The sequence below is a fragment of the Grampus griseus genome (genome assembly GCF_964374135.1).
Source record: "Grampus griseus genome assembly, chromosome: 16".
In the NCBI taxonomy this organism is placed as follows: domain Eukaryota; kingdom Metazoa; phylum Chordata; class Mammalia; order Artiodactyla; family Delphinidae; genus Grampus; species Grampus griseus.
In genome coordinates, this window is record NC_139010.1 from 70,532,250 (window position 1) to 70,551,221 (window position 18,972).

Genomic DNA, 18,972 nt, shown 5'->3' on the forward strand with positions numbered 1-18,972 from the left:
AAATTGCCGCTTAATATGATGTCAAGAAGTAATTTGGAGGCATCTAGCTGTAAAATGACAGAGCCATTTAATTTTGAGAAAAATGAAAGCAAGCTTCCACCGCATGAGTCTTTAAGAAGTACCGGAGGACATCCTAACCATCCTAATTTCAGGTTGAAAAGCCCAGAGAATGGAAATAAAAAGAAAAATTTTTTGCTTTGTGAGCAAACCAAACAATATCTGGCTAGTCAGGAAGACAATTCAGAATCTTCAAACTCTAATGGCATCAGTGGAGAAGTGGCTGGATCCAAAGGAGACAGGACGATGCTGCCAACAGGTGAGTAAAACCTGTAGGCTTAATACTACTTGATTCTGATGGTTTCTTCGACTTATCGAAAGTATGTGTAACTATACATCAGTGTGCTATTAACAGAACAGCCAAATGGCTAACTTACAGGATTTGCATATACATATTAATTTAGAAGGAAAAACCAGATGCCAAGTAGCTACCTTTGGCTACATTAATCACAGAAGGATTCCTGAGGAGAAAGTGTCTACAGACAAGCCTCCCTCCTCCCCACCTGCCCCAATCCAGAGACATACTGGGAATGTAGAAACCAAACACTCTGGCTTTTTATGGATGTTCTAAAGATTGGCCGTATTCTAAAAATACTATGCAGATTTTATGCATGTAATAGCTCACAAAGGTATGTCTAAGACATTAACTTGTTTCATTTGATTTTTTAAATCATTCCTTTAGTCTTAATTCTAAAAATCTGCTTTTTAAGGAGACTGGGGCCTGGTGGAATTAGCCTCTGTGAATGTGTATGAGATGTGATCTTTTAATATTATGGTGATGTAGTTCTCAGAGTATGGCCCTTGGGCCTCTGGAGTCACAACTATTTTCCTAATAATATTAAAACATTATTTGCTCTTTTTCACTGTGCTGACTTTATGCTGGTGGTGCAAAAGCAAAGGTGAGTAGACTCTGGCACCTTGTTAACTTGCCTTTAGCAGAGGTACCAGCTTGGGCTAGTGGTCATTGTTTTTCATTTTCATGCCCTTGCAGTTAAGACAAAACAACCCAGAAGGGTCAGTTTTACTTAAGAATGCCCTTGATAAAGCAGTACAAATTTATTAGTAAGTCTTGAGCCTTGTGTACAGGTATTTTTAGTGTTTTGTTTAACAAAATGGGAATTGCTCCTAACTTTTGCTGCTTACTGAAGTATGAAAAGCATGTGTGTGATTGAGTTGTGAGCTGAATGGAAACTTTTTTTTCTTGGAACGTCATTTTTAATTGAAAAGAATGACACACTGTGGTCATTCAGACTTAGATATCTGGCCGTCATTTTCTCAAAAATGGACAAAGTGAGCCTGTCACGTCAAAGAAAACAGCTGACAGTGTTTTGTTGCTAATGATAAAGTGCAAGCTTTCAAGCAAAAATGAGAATTTCAGGAAATGTGTATCTGCCACTCTGAGCTTGACAGCTTCCCAATACTTAAAAGATTTTTCTGGTGAGATGCATGGTGATATTAACACATAAGGTTTTTCGGTACTGTCTTATGAAATGTGTCAACATTTGGAAGATCTGCATAACTCAGGAGTTTCTCAATCTTTTCCTGAAGACCAATGCATGATGCTCTGTAGTCCTGCATGGGTAAAAATCCATTTAAAGTGCAAGATAAATCAATGGATTCTAATATAACAGTATGAAAAGTTTATTGATAACGGTTTTAGATTCCACATTGCAGCTAACCCTTAAACTACCACTTGAGTTTTGGGGTGAATTAAAGGAGAATATCCACAGTTACCTGAGAAGGCCATAAAATACTTCTCCTATTTGCAACCATGTATGTGTGTGAGGCCAGATTTACTTCACAGTTAAAGCAACATATCATAACAAATTGGATTCAAAAGCAGATATGAGAATCCAACTATCATTGGTTAAGCCAAACATTAAAGAGATGTGCAAAAATGTAAAACAGTGCCACTCTTCACACAATTTTTTTTTTTTGCTTTGGAAAATAGTTTTTAAAAAACCATGTCAACATGTAATGCAGTTATTATTTTTAAGTAAATATATTTAAATATTTAGTTTTAATTTCAACTACTAGTATTTGAAATTTCTAATACTTAGTTTTAATTTCTAATAATGCTAAATATTGATAGTTACAAGCTATGTAAACAAAAGCTCTTTGAGATCCTCAGTAATTTCTAAGGGTATAGAGTCTGGAGTTCAAAAAGCTTGGTAACTTGTTGCCTTCGTGAATGGAGAAAAGTTCAGAGTGAGGTATATAGTAGTCAAGGAAATTTCAAACAAATCCTTTTTTTTCATTAGGAAAAGTAGGATGTTACTTATTTATATGTAGCTTTAAGGTTATTATGGTATAGCTTTATTATCTGAATGTTGCGTAATTATGTTGCTGTACATTTTCAGGAATAAAGTAATATTTGACCTTTATTAGGCATTATGTTTTACATCCCAGGTAACTCTGTGTCACCATTAAATGTTGGAAATAATTCACCACCCAAAGAAGTAAATAGTGTAAGTTATTTATTTTTTTTCTATTTTGTGTTTTTGGGTAAAAAATTCTAAACATGTTTTTATATCGTGTTAATGAAGAATTACTCAATTTGCGGGTATTGTTCAAGGTCAGACTGTCTTATCTCTAGGCTAGTATCTTTTTAAAAATAAAATTCAACTTTTTCTATTTGGGTAATTATAGATTGACCTACAGTTGGAAGAAATAATAGAGATTCTTCGTGGCTTTTACCCAGTTGTTTCCTGTGGTGATAAGCTGAAGAGCTATAGTGTAATATTACAGTCAGGCTATTGACATAATACAGGCAAGATACAGAACATTTCCATCGCTCGAAGGATCTCTTCTGCACCTTTTTATGGTCACATCCACTTCCCTCCTGCCCCTACCCCCTTCTTAAGCCCTGGCAACCATTAACCTAATCCATATTTCCAAAATGTTGTCATTTCAAGGATGTTATATAAATGAAATCATAGAGTATGTACCTTTTGGGATTGGATTTTTTTCATTCAGCGTAATTGTCTGGAGATTCACCTAGATTGCTGTATGTATCAATAGTTCAATGCTTTTTATTGCTGAGTAGTATACTGTGGCTTATTTAAACATTCTCCCATTGAAATACATCTGGATTGTTCCCAGTTTCTGGCTATTATAACTAAAACTGCTGTAAACATTCATGTGTAAGGTTTTATGTGAACATGAGTTTTTAATTTTTGTTTTTGCTCTAGGATAAATGCCCAGGAGTGCATTTTTGGGTCATATAGTAGTTGCATATGTAGTTTTTTAAGAAGCTGCCAAAGTGTTTTCCAGAGTGGCTATACCGTTTTACATTCCCATTGAGAATGTATGAGTGATCCAGATTCTCTGCACCCAGCATCCTCACCAGCATTTGGTGGTGTTACTATTTTTAGTTTCCCTATTGTCACATTTGTGTAGTGATAGCTCATTGTGGTTTTGTTTGACTAATGGCTAATGATAAACATCTTTTCATGTGCTTATTTGCCATCTGTGTATCCTTTTTGGTGAAATGTTCTCCATGTCTTTGTCCATTTTCTAATTTGGATTGTTTATTTTTTTACTGCCAAGTTTTGAAAGTTCTTTATATATTACAGATTCTAGTGCTTTGTCAAATATGTGATTTACAAATATTTTCTCCCAGTTTCCGGCTTGTCTTTTTATTCTCTTAACAAGATGTTTAGCAGAGCAAAAGTTTTTAGCTAGGTCCTGGTCAATTTTTCCTTTTATGGATTATACTTTTGGTGTCAAGTCTAAGAACTTTTTCTGCTATAGATGCAGAAAGTTTTGGGATTTTTTTTCCCCCTAAAGTTTGTAGTTTTATATTTAAATTTGCGGTCCATTTTGAGTTAATTATAAGTTGTGAGACTTAGGTTGAGGTTAATTTTTTTTTGGCTAGGGATGTCCAATTGCTGCAGCACCATTTGTTGAAAATGTTATCTTTCCTCCACTGAATTGCTTTTGCACTTTTGTCGGAAATTAGCTGGGCTAATTTGTGTGGGTCTATTCTGGATTCTCTTTTCTTTTCCACTGATCTATGGGTCTTTCCCTCCACCAATACCACACAGTACTGGAGCTATGATGGTCAGTCTTGAAGTTCGGTACAGTGATTCCTCCCACTTTCCGTTTCTTTTTTCAAAATCATTTAATCTAGTTTCTTTCCTTTCCAGTATACATTTTAGAACAATCTTGTTTGTATCTACAAAAAATCTTGCTGGAATTTTGATAGGAATTGTATTAAGCCTGTATATCAATTTGAAAATTGTTGACATCTTTGCTGTGGTGAATCTTCCAATTAACACAATCTGTCTCCCAATTTATCTAGATATTCTTTTATTTCTTTCACTTTGTGGTTTGCAGCTTACCAGCGGTGCACGTTTTGTTAGATTTACACCTAAGTATTGTTTTTTGAGTGATTGTAAATGCTGTTATATATTTTATTTCATGTGTCCTCACGTTCATTGCTAATATATAAAAATATGGTTGATTTCACATGTTTATCTTGTATCCTGTGACCTTCCAGGAGTCACTTATTCTAGGAATTTTTTTGTAGACTGCTTGCAATTTTCTACATAGACAATTATATCATCTGCCAATAAAGGACAGTTTTATTTCTTCCTTTTTAAAATATATGGTTTTAATTTCCCTTTCTTGCTTTATTGCACTGACTAGAACTTCTAGCATTATGTTAAGAGTGGTGACAGTGGACATATTTGTTTCCAAACCTAGGGGGAAAGCACTGAGTCTTTTCACTGTTGAGTATAATGTTAGCTATAGAATTTTTGCAGACGATCTTTATCAAGTTGATGAAGTTTTCTCTATTCCTACTTTTCTGAGCGTTTATATCATGAATAGGTATTGAAATTTTTAAGATGCTTTTTCTTCATCCATTGATATTGTTGTGATTTTTTTTCCTCCTTTAGCCTGTTAGTTTGGTGGATTGCATTGATATATATTTTTTTAATTTAACCAGTCTTGCATCCCTGGAATAAGCCCCAGTTGGTCATGGTGTATAATTATTTTTTATATGTTGCTGAATTATATCTGATATTGTTTCGATGAGGATTTTTTACATCCATTTTCATGAGAGAGGTTGGTCTGTGATTTTCTCTTTTTTATTGTCTTTGTATAGTTTGGGTATCAAGGTAATATTAGTTTTCTGGAATAGAGATTGTATAGAGTTGGTGTTAATTCTTCTTTAAACATTTGGTAGTATTCTCCGGTGGTAAAAAACCATATGGGCTTGGGGATTTATTTTTGGGGGAGTTTTAAAATTATGATTCAGTTTCCTTAATATTTATAAGGCTATTCAAATTATCTATTTCATATTGTGATAATTTGTGATTTTTCAGGAATTGGTCCATTTTGCTTACATTGTGAAGTCTACATAGAGTTGTTCGAAGTATTCCATTGTCATTTTTATATCTTCATGGTCTGTAGTAATATTCCCTTATTTCATTCCTGATATCGGTAATTTCTGCCTCTGATTTCTTCACTGTTAGTCTTGCTAGAGATTTATCAATTTTGTTCATCTTTTCAAAGGACCAGGTCTTGTTTCACTGATTTTTTTCCTCCAAGTTTTTATTTTTAATTACATTGATTTCTGCTTTTATCTTTATCGTTTCCTTCCTCTGCTTGCTTTGGGCATGTTTTGTTCTTATTGTTTAGGTTCTTGAGATGAGAACTTACATTATTAATTTGAGACTTTACCTCTTTTCTAGTATGTGACTTTAGAGCTATAAATTTCTGTCTTGGTGATACTTTGTGTCCCACAAATTTGATATGTTGTATTTTTATTTTCTTTTAGTTCAGTGTATTTTTAAAACATTTCCCTGAGACATCCTCTTTGACTCATGCATTATTTAGAAGTGTATTGTCTAGTTTCCAAATGTTTGGAGATTATCTGTTCTCATTCTGTTACTGATTTCTAGTGTAAGTCCATTGTGGTTGAATAACACCGTCTGTATGATTTAAATTCTTTTAAATTGGTTGAAGTTTGTTCTATGGCCCAGGATGTTCTTGGCTGGACAAGGGTGGGAGTTCAGCTTCCCAGCATCCTTACTGCTCCCCCCCCCCCCATATCCTCTCTACTTAACACGAGGTGGAGGGAGGATTGGAGGTGGAAGGGTTTGGAGACAATCCACTCATTACTATTGAATGGTGGTGGAAAATCCTGACTGTCCACTAGGTTTCCTCTTAACACCACCCCAATGGTGCTGGTAGTTGGGGGGCATGGGGGACACTCTTTACTGCCAGGCAGAAGTCCATGCTCCCCATGCAGTCTCCACAGGGAGACCCCACGAGGATGAAGTGCTGGCTCCCTACTCTGTTGGCCTTCTCTGATACCACCCAAGTGGGAGAGAGGGGCACCTCACTGTAGCCTGGTGAAGGTGGAGGTCTAGGCTCCCCAGTCTCCCTTTGCTGGTGGGATGGGGCCACAGTTTTTTCTGCGGCAACTGTCTGGAGTAGAGCAGTTACTGATAAAGTTTTTCTGTCTGTCTGGGCCATCCCTTTCCTGGTCTTTTGGCTAGAGAGAGCAAGCGAGCAGGCTTTTTGTTGGGGCTTTTATCATCTGTGCCTTTGGGTGTTTCTGACTTCTCCAGCACCGCATCTGAGATATATGAGGCAGAATAAAAACTCTGGGGACTCACTGCCATGTCCTTCTCTGGGTGCCAAGTTCCTAGCCTGTCTGCTGCCTTCCTTCAGTGTCACTGTGTGTTTATTTTATATATAAGTCCAAGGTTTTTAGTTGTACTTAATGGTAGGAGTAAGAGAAAGTACATCTATCTTGTCTTCTCGGCAGAGGAAATCCCAAGTCTAATATTCAACAAACAAAACATTATTACCAAGTTTTAATACTGCTATTGCTCTTTTCTTAATAGAAGACTAGCAATAATGTGTCTCCTGCAAAATCAAAAAAAGTACACAAGTTGGTTGAGAGTTCCTTGTCCATAAATGATCCAGCACTCTTCAGCTCATTAGGACCTCCTCTTCGGTCGACAACTTGCCATTGCTGCGGTCTGTTTGGTAAGCATATTGCTCTCAGATGCCTGTTGGATTATTCCTTTACACATTTGAAAAATATTTTTATTATGTAAAACATTACATATAAACAGAAGAGCATATATAAATCATATACCCATTTCCCAGCTTCAACAGCTGCCAACATCCTACCATTCTTGTTCATCCATGCCTTTTTTTTTTTTTTGCAGTACGCGGGCCTCTCACTGTTGTGGCCTCTCCCGTTGCGGAGCACAGGCTCCGGATGCTCAGGCTCAGCAGCCATGGCTCACGGGCCTAGCTGCTCCGCAGCATGTGGGATCTTCCTGGACCAGGGCACGAGCCCGTGTCCCCTGCATCAGCAGGCGGACTCTCAACCACTGAGCCACCAGGGAAGCCCCATGCTTCTTTATTTGATTATTTTTTATACTTTTTTTGAGATAAAACATACTTGCACTGAAAGGCACAAACTCATAGCCCAATCAAGATGAAGAATACTTCCATCTTCTCAGAAAGTTCCCTCATGTCCCTTCCCAGTCACTATACCCCCCAGAGGCAACCACTGTTGTTGTTTCACCATAAATTAATTTTACCAGTTACAGAATTTCTTGTAAATGGAATCATACAGTATAGACTCTGTGGGAAGCTTTTCTTGTTCAGAAAATATTTCTGAGTTTAATCCATGTTTTTGCATGTACATTAATTTTTTTGTTCGTTGCTGAGTAGCATTTCATTACATGATATCACAGTGTGTATATCTGTTCTGTTGAACATTTCGCTTGTGTCCAGCTTTTGGCTATTATGAATAGAGCTCTCTACACGTTTTTGCATAAGTCTTTGTGTGGACGTATGTTCTCGTTTCTTTTGGGTACAAACCTAGGGGTAGGATTGCTGAGTCAAAAGGTAAGTGTATGCTTAACTTTATAAGAAAAAGCCAAACCGTTTTCCAAAGTAGTTGTCCCATTTTGTATTCCCACTGGGAGTGAGTTCTGGTTGCTCCACATCTTTGTCAACATTTGGTGTTTTCAGTCCTTTTAATTTTAGCCTTTCTCATGGATGTGTAGTGGTATCTCCCTGTGGTTTTTTTGTTTTGTTTTGTTTTGTTTTTTGCGGTACGCGGGCCTCTCACTGTTGTGGCCTCTCCCGTTGCGGAGCACAGGCTCTGGACGCGCAGGCTCAGCGGCCATGGCTCACGGGCCCAGCCGCTCCACGGCATGTGGGATCTTCCCAGACCGGGGCACGCACCCGCGTCCCCTGCATCAGCAGGCGGACTCTCAACCACTGCGCCATCAGGGAAGCCCCTCCCTGTGGTTTTAATTTGCATGTCCCTCATGATCAATGATCTTGAGCAGTTTTCCTGTGCTCACTGGCTATTTGGATATTTCGCTTCTTTTTTCCAATTTCTTTTAGAGTGGAGGCATTTGAGGCCAGCCTGATTTCGTTGTTTCTTTATGTGTTTTTTGTTTTGTTTTTCAGATAACTTGTTTTCCTCTGCCTGGAAACTGATAGGTTTTTTTTTAAACTTCATTTCAAAAACTTACTGGGTTTTTCTAGGTGTGATTCTCCTTGTTGGTTTTTGTCTTGTTATTTTTAAATGGCACGAGGTGAACCTCATCAGACTGTGTTTGCACATGTCTGTTTTCACCACCGCGGATTTTCTGTTCCCTTTGATTGTTCCTTTTATATCGTGTGTTCTGGGTTCTGCTTTAGGAAAGTCAGTTATGTTTCCAGTCTGTCTGATAACAGCCAGGGTTCTTGGCCTTCCCCAATCAATAGAAATTGATCAGAGGACAGGCAAGAAATTCAGGCAAGGCTTTATTGGGGCAGTAGGGGGAGTGAGAACAAACAGCAGGTTCTCTTGCTTGCTCACTCCCTGAGTAGGGGGTGAGCTTGTTGCTTATATGGGGTGAGGGTAGGAGTGTGTCCAGGGGTCAGGCCGGCGGGGTGACTTTAGGCGGTTTGCCCACCTAAGATGATATGGTGCGCAGGGGGCATGTGCAGTACCCTGCTTTTCCTCCCGACCTCCTGGTTTTGCTCCTGGCTCGTCAAAAGTGGCAGTTGGGTTTTTCTGGTCTCTTGGTATGTTTTGTCCAGAATTTGCCCCAACTGCACATGCACGCAGTTATCTTTAGTCCCATATGGTTTCTTTGTATTTTGTGGCTCGAGGAGAGGTGTGTCCAGGTGCAAGCACTGCGGCAAAGGGTCGCAGGTCCCAGCCTGCCTCGTGTCCTCCTTCTCTTTTTCATCTTGGCCCCCTTTCTCTGCAGTTCAACGGAGCTTTATAAATTCAGTTTGTTTGTTTGTTTATTTTTGCGGTACGCAGGCCTCTCCCTGTTGTGGCCTCTCCCGTTGCGGAGCACAGGCTCCGGATGTGCAGGCTCAGCGGCCATGGCTCATGGGCCCAGCCGCTCCGTGGCATGTGGGATCCTCCCGGACCAGGGCACGAACCCGTGTCCTCTGCATTGGCAGGCGGACTCTCAACCACTGCGCCACCAGGGAAGCCCTATAAATTCAGTTTTAACACCTAATCATAAACAGCATAATCCTCTTCACATATTCTCCTTGATATGATTAATAGAATGACGTCTTTGAAACGGTCTCGTTCCTGCCAACAAATATTTGCAATAAAACATTGGTGGTGTCATGGGCTGTGTTCTGTAGGGCCGCTGAGGTGCTCACAGTGCAAGCAGACGTACTACTGCTCTGTCGCATGCCAGAGAAGGGACTGGGCAGCCCACAGCATCGTGTGCAAACCTGTTCAGCAGAAGTAAGTGTGATTTTTTTTTTTTTACATTCATTAGAGAATATTTTAAAATACGGAGTTTTTTTTTTTTTTGGTAGTATAAGGATCAAATCAGGTAAGCAGGCCATAACTATGTAAAAGTTGCTGCTTTTTACTTTTTTATTTAAGTATAACATAAAGTATACAAATCTGAAGTGAACAGCTCTACAATTTTTGATCCCCAAAACTCTGTTTTAAGTAATGTAGGTATTTTCTCCATTTTGCAGATAGGGAAACTGAGGCTTGGAGATTGTGGCTATCTCCCTTTCATTAGGTGGCTTTTGGAAGAAGCACACCTGTGCACAGGGCAGACCCTTGCATAGCCACCATGGGGTTGTTTTACTTTGTTACTACTGTGATTCTTTCTGGAAGAAGCTGTTTTGTTCTTTCTGGATTTTGTTGAGAATTTAACATTATTGTGGCCCTTACTTTTAATTGGTTCTGTGCTGTAAGTATTATAATTGGTTGCTTTATTTCAGTTTCCACAAACTTGAAGATAATAAATCACCTTTTGAAACAAAGAACATGGAAGTGAAAAAAGAGGTATGATATACTTACTTTCTCTTTGCCTTTAGAGTGAATTTTTAATGACTCCCTTTATTTTGAAGTAAGAGGACCTAAGCTAAATAAAATATTTATGACTTATTTCTCCATTTCACCAGTGTTTGTTTATTCCTGTTGAATAAATCTGTACACCCTAGTGATAGATTTGGTGAGCGTTGGGGGTCTATGAGAACTGTTTATGCCCAGCTTTTTCCAAAAAGGACTTGAGATGGCCGTGTCTCGCTGTAGGTGGACTACTGAGAAAGTTGTCTCTTTGTAGTCCCTGCGTGCACATGCTCTCTAGCTTTGTGTACTGGATTCTAATAGGGCCCTGTTATCTAAGGAGCACTTTTTCCTGTTAATACCTTTCTTCCATGTAGCTAACTGTATAGGGTAAATCATTTGCAATCTGGAAAGTATCAGTGATGTCCAACTCATATTTTATAGGTAAATTTTAGCTTTCTCTAGCTGGTCCTAGCTTCTACTTTAAAAAAAAAAAATCCATTCCTATAAAAATGTTAACAAGTGAAAACTTAAAACACGACCCTCCCCGCCCCCTTTTTTAAAAAATAAACTCAACATTGCCATCACCATCATGGCCTGATTCTCGGGTGATCCCAGTGCTATGCACACTGCCTATGGACGGTACGTTTTAGTGACTCTAGAAGACGTATGTTATTTCTCTACACCCTCATTCAAACCTGGGAGTCAGGCTGTTTTGACCTAGGTTCTAGCAAATAGTGGCCATGGTATCATTTATTTTATTTTATGTTATTTTTAATTATTTATTTTTTATTTATTTATTTTTGACTGCATTGGCTTTTCGTTGCTACACGTGGGCTTTCTCTAGTTGGGGCGATTGTGGGCTACTCTTGGTTGCGGTGCACGGGCTTCTCATTGCAGTGGCTTCTCTTGTTGCAGAGCATGGGCTGTAGATGCACAGGCTCAGTAGTTGTGGCTCACAGACTCTAGAGCGCAGTCTCAGTAGTTGTGGCCCACGGGCTTAGTTGCTCTGCAGCAGGTGGGATCTTCCCAGACCAGGGATCAAACCTGTGTCCCCTGCATTGGCAGGTGGATTCTTAACCACTGTGCAACCAGGGAAGTCCGGCCATGGTATCATTTAAACATGTGCTTGTAAGTAACTCACTTAATGTGTTTTTTCAAACCAGAGTGACTGTCCTGTTGGAGTTACTAAAGAAATAGCCATTTGTGCTGATAAAATAATGTTTTCTGATTTGAGAAGCCTACAACTCAGGAAAAGCATGGAAATAAAGGTATTTGTTGTTTAATTTCCATAGACAGAGATCCAAAGAACTGTAGATTTTTATTTCCTTGTTTCCTGTGTTTGAGTTTATAAGACAGCTCCAAAATACAACTGAAATTGATAAAGATTGCAAAAACTTGTCTACAGTACTTTTTGTATCTTGTTATAAAGCTTTACAAAATTAACATTTGCTTTGTTCTCAGTGAGTTATTGCAACTTTTTTGTCTTTGAAAGGGTATAGTTACTGAATTCAAACACCCAGGTGACTTTTATGTGCAGTTACATTCTTCAGAAGTTTTAGAATACATGAACCAACTGTCTGCGAGCTTAAAGGAAACATATGCAAATAAGGCACATGAAGAAGATTATATTCCTGTAAAGGGGGAAGTTTGTGTTGCCAAGTACACTGTCGATCAGGTAACCCCTAATGAAATATTTAACAAGACATTTTAATTTACTTTGGTCCTATCAGCTTGACACCAGAGCTTTTAATGATGCATTAGATGGCTTGAGGTGAGACTCTGGTCACACTGCTGTTTCTCTTCCTCAGTCAGGAGTCCACATCTGTTTGCTTACTTCCTCCCTGCCTGAGGCCACTCCAGCTCTGCATGTAGGCTCCTCAGTTGCTGGGTACAGAGTGATTGCTAGTCCTAGAGCTTGTGTTTATTTGTGTAGCTGAGGCATTAGTGTGTCACAGAGTCTGCTGGGCTAGAATAGCCTGGGAATTGTTGTGTATATTAAAGCATCTAAAATGGACAAATTTGAGGATTTCTGAGCCAGATTCTTAGGAAATTAAGGTAACTTGTTCATAGAGTATCTCAGAACAGAACAGTAACTTTTCCTTTGCATGTTCTGTAGATTGAGAGTTTTTAAACCTAAGATTGTGAAATGCTGTTTAGAAGCAGAATACCGTTATATTTCACTTTCAGACCTGGAACAGAGTAATAATACAAGATGTTGATGTACTGCAGAAGAAGGCACAAGTCTTATATATTGATTATGGAAATGAAGAAATAATTCCAGTAAACAGAATTCACCAACTAAACAGAAAAATTGACTTGTTTCCTCCTTGTGTAAGTCTCTTTTACTTTTTGAATTCCTAATAGCATCCCAAAGGAGCTGTTTTTAATGTTTTGATGGACATAATATTTGCGTGTTTGTTGCCATGGTTATTATGAGAAAGGACCTATTGGTGTATCTTTTACTATGTAGAGAAACAATCATGGACTTTCTTGGCTCCATTTTATTAGGCATTCCTTAGTTAAGTACTGCCTCAGGTAGGAAACATAGCATTTTTAGGGACATCTTATCAATCTGCTGTTTAAAAACAATCATTTTATTATCATTTATTACATTATTTGGAAGCAACTTAAATTTATGTGTAATTGAAGGATAATAACCATCCTTTGGTTGATTTCTCAAGCTTAAAGTCCCAAAAGGAAAAGCATTGTGGATAGAATATCAAGAGAGACAAATAATTATTCATAAAATTGTTTATCGGATTAGTACTTGAAGATTTTTGATGAATATTCAGCATGAAATACCTTGTCTTTAAAAAAAATCTTTGCATAATTAATTAGAAAAAAGTCACTTTCAAATACTAATTTTTAGTAACTTGTGTAAAATCTTTCAGGCCATAAAATGCTTTGTAGCCAATGTTATCCCAGCAGAGGGGAATTGGAGCAATGATTGTATTAAAACTATTAAATCACTGTTAATGCAGCAGTACTGCTCTCTAAAGATTGTGGACATCTTAAAAGAAGTGATTTCCTTTGCTGTGGATGTTATGCTGACAAGTTCAGGTAAGATCTGAATCTTTCTTTTTTTTTTTTTTTAAATTTTATTTATTTATTTATGACTGTGTTGGTCTTCGTTTCTGTGCGCAGGCTTTCTCTAGTTGTGGCGAGTGGGGGCCACTCTTCATCGCCGTGTGCGGGCCTCTCACTGTTGCGGCCTCTCTTGTTGCAGAGCACAGGCTCCAGACCCACAGGCTCAGTAATTGTGGCTCGCGGGCCCCGTTGCTCCGCGGCATGTGGGATCCTCCCAGACCAGGGCTCGAACCCGTGTCCCCTGCATTGGCAGGCAGATTCTCAGCCACTGCGCCACCAGGGAAGCCCTGAATATTTCTTTTTAAATGGAGCACTTAATATGTTATTTAGTGCCCACCTGTTACTCAGAGAAGAAATAGAAACATGAAGTGAGACCAAGTAAGCCCCACTCTGGAGTCATTCAGATTGTGACAGGAAATATGGCCTTGGCTCTGCTCTTGCAGTTGGCAGTTTATCAAAGACAAGGCACAAGTTTATAGAATTTGGTACATTAAAAGGCTAGATCTAGACTTATTATGGGAAAACTCTAGTATCTTTTTAATACAGCCATTATAATATCCCTGATTTCTACTCATTTACTGGGAAAATTCAGGAATTTTTCTGTGAATTTGTCCATCCTTACCATCAGTGCTTTTTCTTTGAACAACCTTCACAGAACTGCATTTGGTTAGCATTAAGCCCATAAGCACATAGTATTTAAGTTGTGGAAATGGAAGCAGTTTGGAATCCTGTTCTTCCTTTATGGCTTTGTACATATTTAAAAAGTGACTTCTGACAGTGTGCTTATAATTGCCTCTTGGTTTCCAAGGTATTATTACTCTTCTATTGCTTGAGACCCATCATTGGTTGATTACTTGGTAGAAAATTCAGTTAATCCTGTTGTGAAATTGAGTATAAAATCTCTGTGTTTTGTTTCTTTGCTATGTATGTTCCATGTTGTGACTTGAGCTTTTGGATACTGTTTGAGGGAACTTGAAGTTTATATGGCTGCTGGTTGACACTTGATTCAGCCATACTTTATGTCTGAGATGAAGTAGTCTTATGTCTTAAATTTATTTTTTCTTATAAATGGTGGTCATTCTAAGCATGCCAGTGAGGTGGTAACTAAATCTTCCATGTTATTCATAATTTTTAAGTGAAATATTTTTATTAAATTTTTTGTTAAGTGATGATGGGGATTTTGACTCAATTTTTTCTAATAAATTTATTTATTTTTGGCTGCATTGGGTCTTTGTTGCTGCAGGTGGGCTTCCTCTAGTTGCAGCGAGTGGGGGCTACTCTTTGTGGCGGTGCATGGGCTTCTCATTGCGGTGTCTTTTCGTTGCAGAGCACAGGCTCTAGGTGCGCGGGCTTCAGTAGTTGTGGCACACGGGCTCAGTAGTTGTGGCTTGTGGGCTCTAGAGTACATGCTGAGTAGTTGTGGTGCACAGGCTTAGTTGCTCCGCGGCATGTGGGATCTTTCTGGACCAGGGCACGAACCCGTGTCCCCTGCATTGGCAGGCAGATTCTTAACCACTGCACCACCGGGGAAGCCCTTTGACTCAATTTTTAAAGCTGAAAATTAATAAACTATATTTTGCACATAGAAACTGAACTAGTAAAAAATATGCTGGTGTGCGAATAGCTATAATCTTTAAATCATGTGATTCATTTCTTTTGTATTTATTCTTTTCCTCTAATACTTAGTATAATATCTCAATGGAAATATGTTCTCTTAATTACTTTTAGGAAAATTCTTAGACCATGTGCTCATAGAAATGGGATATGGCTTGAAACACAAGGGACAAAATTCTAAGAAGCCAAGTGCGGATTCAAGTGAGTATACAGATTAATATTGAACAGTGTAGTGATTTTAGTTATTGAAGAAGTTATTGTCTCTTGTCTGTATTCCTAGAGTACTGCCTATATGAAATCCTTGAAACATCAATCTTGGGTGAGACAGCTCTGCTGAACAGTTCTCAGGAGTTTTTTTGGCCATCTGGAGGAGAAAACTCAATACTTACTGGTCTAAAAGTTATCACGGTTGAAATTGTAAATGATGGTGGTGTCCTAGGGAGACTGTAAAGTGAGAGAAGTGAACCTGAGCTTACAGTACCAAGGGAGAAGCTGTGTTGGGAGAGGTGGAAAGAGAACAGGGAAAATGTTGCCAGAATAACAGAAGAGTAAATGTTCTGGGAAGGAGTCATCAGCAATAATAAATGCTGCAAAGGGGTCCAGTGGAAGGAACAAAATCCTCCCAGCAGTATCTGCTTCACTAAGGCACTGTGGAGGTGCCTTCAGGGAGGGTATTCTGTGGGCAGTTATACGCCCACATAGAGAAGAGATTATAAAACGGTGGCAGGATCGCAGAGTGCAGTGGGGGCCCTGGGAAGGGCACCTGACCCAGATTTGGAGGAAAGCCTTTCACAGTGACATCATACTGAGCAGGAAATACTCAAGTTGCTGGGAGATTTGGGAATATGTTCTGGGAAAAAAGACCAGCATGTATGTATTAAGGCCTAGAAGTGTGAAAGAGCACAGTTAGGCCTGAGAAACTGGAAAATTGGATTAATGAAACCAAAAAGGCTTATATTTCTGCTTTTTGATAAGGTGATCTTGAAGATGTCAGGAAAATCACAGCTGAAAACAAAATTGTTATAGACAGAAGTGGCCTAATCCCCAAAGTGTTGACTTTGAACGTAGGTGATGAGTTTTGCGGTGTGGTCGCCCACATTCAGACTCCAGAAGACTTCTTTTGTCAACGACTACAAAGTGGGCGTAAGTAAATCTTGATTTGTGTTATCAATATAACATACATCAAGAGACTCAGCATGCAGATATGCAGATAATGTGTAAACTTGTATTTCTTTAGTTTAAGATGTGATCTGTATCCACAGATAAGCTCGCTGAACTTCAGGTGTCACTTACCACGTACTGCAGTCAAGTGTCTCCACGCTCTGATTTTTATCCAACCATTGGTGATATCTGCTGTGCTCAGTTCTCTGGTAAGGAAAAGAGTATTATTGAATTTTTTACTTACAATTAAGTACCAAGAAATGAACCAACCTTCGTTTTGCGTTGATGGCTGCATTTGAAGTTTGAGTAGTGCACCAATTATGTTTTTAAGTATATCCAATTAAACTGAATCCAAGTGTGTAAGGGAGGAGGAGGACCTGTAAATGCTGCGGGGGTGGGGGTGATGGAGGTTTTTATTTTATCAGCCCTTTAGTTCTGGAGACTGATACAGACATTTGTTTATATCAGTGTGGGAATGTGGAACCTCCCAGGGTCATGTCTTGGCCAGTTTTCTTTGGAACAGCAGGAGTGTCTGGAGGCACATAGCTGTTGTGGCCCGGCCTCTGTAGCTGCACAGATGATGACCCTGTGATGACCGGGTTCAGTTCTCTGCTGAAGGGAGGACCAGTGGCCTCACAGGCGGGGAGAGACAGGTAGGCCTCCGGTAAATCTATGGCTTGGTTAGTGGAGTCTGGTTGACTCATACTGCCAGGTATTCTAAAATTGATCAAGACCTAATGGATTCACTCACATGACCAGGACATGTTCCCTTGTCCTAATGAGTTAACTGTCCACTAGAGGGATTAAGCACTTAATAAATAAATAATGACAAGCATACAACATGAGTTACCTAGAAAGGGATGAATAAAGGTGACATTTCAGGAGTTGAAAGCTTCTGATAAGGAAAAGTAGGAATGGTGAATAAGCATGCATAGTTCAGTAAAGCTTGATGTTACATGAAAATAGAATCTATAAATGACCATCTAAATTGAGGAGGAAAAATTTTTGTGTATATCTACATTGGAAAATCATTTCAGATTGAGTCTCTCCTATTTTTAGAGGATGACCAGTGGTACCGTGCCTCTGTTTTGGCTTATGCTTCTGAAGAATCTGTACTGGTCGGATATGTAGACTATGGAAACTTTGAAATCCTTAGTTTGACAAGACTTTGCCCCATAACTCCGAAGTTGTTGGAATTGCCAATGCAAGCTATTAAGTGTGTGCTGGCAGGTATGTAATTTTTATAGTTTCTGTATTCTTAAAATATTGAAACCTAAAGTTAAGAGCATTAGAATTGAAATTAAACTAGTGAGTAGATCAGGGAATGTGTTTAGCTATAACTTACCTCAGTACAAAAACAATCCTTAATGGAACATTTAGGAAATAGATGACTATTTTGCTATCGGTAATAAAATGAAGTTGAATGTACCTGTGTTTATGAAGTTGAGTATTCTTTTTTGTTATTTATAGATCCTGCATTATCAATACATATCACAGAAGCCTGTCAATTGCATGAATTAGGGGGAAACTGCTTTTGAAAGCAAGAACATTAACGATCATATGCTTAGAAATCACTGTATATGTAACATGTCCCGCTTGGAGCAGGAGCTTCTTTCCAGTGTAAAAGATTAGCTTCTACAACTTTTCATTCACATGCACCAGAATTTAACTAGTATCCAGTTATCAGAAGGATATTTCCAAGTTTCTGCTACTAGCAGTGTTCTTTTAGCTACATTTTTTAGCCTATCCAAGATCATATCCTTAGGAAGAGGTACAAACTACTGTGTATAAAATAAGTAAGCTATAGGGATGTATAGTACAGCACAGGGAATATAACCAATATTTTATAATAACTTTAAGTGGAGCATAATCTGTAATCTACAAAAATACTGAATCACTGCATTGTACACCTGAAACTAATACAGTATTGTAAATCAAATATACTTCAATTAAAAATTAATGATCTTTTTTAAAAAACTAATTTTTAAAAACAGATCATTTCCTTGGGATAGGTTGCAAAACGCACTTACATTTGCAAAAATACCGCCTTAGGTGGAATGGAGGTGTCAGTGGGTATGCTTTTCATGTTTGTGATACACATTATGATTGTTCCCTAGAAAAGGTAGAACTGGTTTACACACCTACCAGAAACGTAGTAGGGAGTCAGTTCCTTGACACATTGGTGTACCAAATATTGGGTGGGCCAAAAGGTTCGTTTCGTTTTTTCCGTAAGATGGCTCTAGTAGCACTTAGTTTTCTTTAACTTCACTCGAAACAATTTTGTTAGATTGTATGTGACAGCTGTCATATCAGCGTGCATTTAAAAAAAGACTTATCAAAATTGGTGAATTTTTGTGTAGCCATTTTAATATTGAAGGTGGAAGAAAAACAACTTTTTTGGCATATTATGCTTTATTCTTTCAAGAAAGGTAAAAATGCAACTGAAATGCACAAAAAGATTTGTGGAGAAGGTGCTGTGACTGATTAAGTGTGTCAAAAGTGGTTAGTGAAGTTTCGTGCTGGAGATTTCTCTCTGGACGATGCTCCACGGTTGGGTAGACCAGTTGAAATTGATAGCGGTCAAATCAAAAAACAATAATTGAGGACAATCAACGTTATACCACACGGGAGAGAGCTGACATACTCAAAATACCCAAATTGAGTGCTGAAAATCATTTGCACCAGCTTGGTTATGTGAATCGCTTTGATGTTTGGGTTCCACATAAGTTAAGCGAAAAAACCTT

The 18,972-nt window shown here is 38.6% G+C and overlaps 1 protein-coding gene across 6 annotated transcripts in view; it reads left to right on the forward strand.

Annotated features, from left to right (window-relative positions):
- TDRD1 (tudor domain containing 1) overlaps window positions 1-18,972 on the forward strand; it is a gene marked incomplete at its 3' end in the record, with an annotated part of 35,298 nt that continues 16,326 nt past the window's right edge. For 2 of the 6 annotated variants that reach the window (XM_082673654.1, XM_082673652.1), the window contains exons 1-13: window positions 4-316; window positions 2,467-2,525; window positions 6,918-7,062; window positions 9,697-9,802; window positions 10,297-10,360; window positions 11,530-11,634; window positions 11,859-12,041; window positions 12,554-12,697; window positions 13,258-13,426; window positions 15,182-15,268; window positions 16,043-16,210; window positions 16,330-16,437; window positions 17,288-17,458. In XM_082673654.1, coding sequence (XP_082529780.1) covers window positions 16-316; window positions 2,467-2,525; window positions 6,918-7,062; window positions 9,697-9,802; window positions 10,297-10,360; window positions 11,530-11,634; window positions 11,859-12,041; window positions 12,554-12,697; window positions 13,258-13,426; window positions 15,182-15,268; window positions 16,043-16,210; window positions 16,330-16,437; window positions 17,288-17,458 — 1,810 coding nt within the window. In that variant the 5' untranslated portion in view covers window positions 4-15. Of the gene's footprint in view, window positions 317-2,466; window positions 2,526-6,917; window positions 7,063-9,696; window positions 9,803-10,296; window positions 10,361-11,529; window positions 11,635-11,858; window positions 12,042-12,553; window positions 12,698-13,257; window positions 13,427-15,181; window positions 15,269-16,042; window positions 16,211-16,329; window positions 16,438-17,287; window positions 17,459-18,972 lie in introns of all 6 variants that reach the window. The other 4 variants (XM_082673653.1, XM_082673655.1, XM_082673651.1 and 1 more) reach the window with 3 other exon arrangements.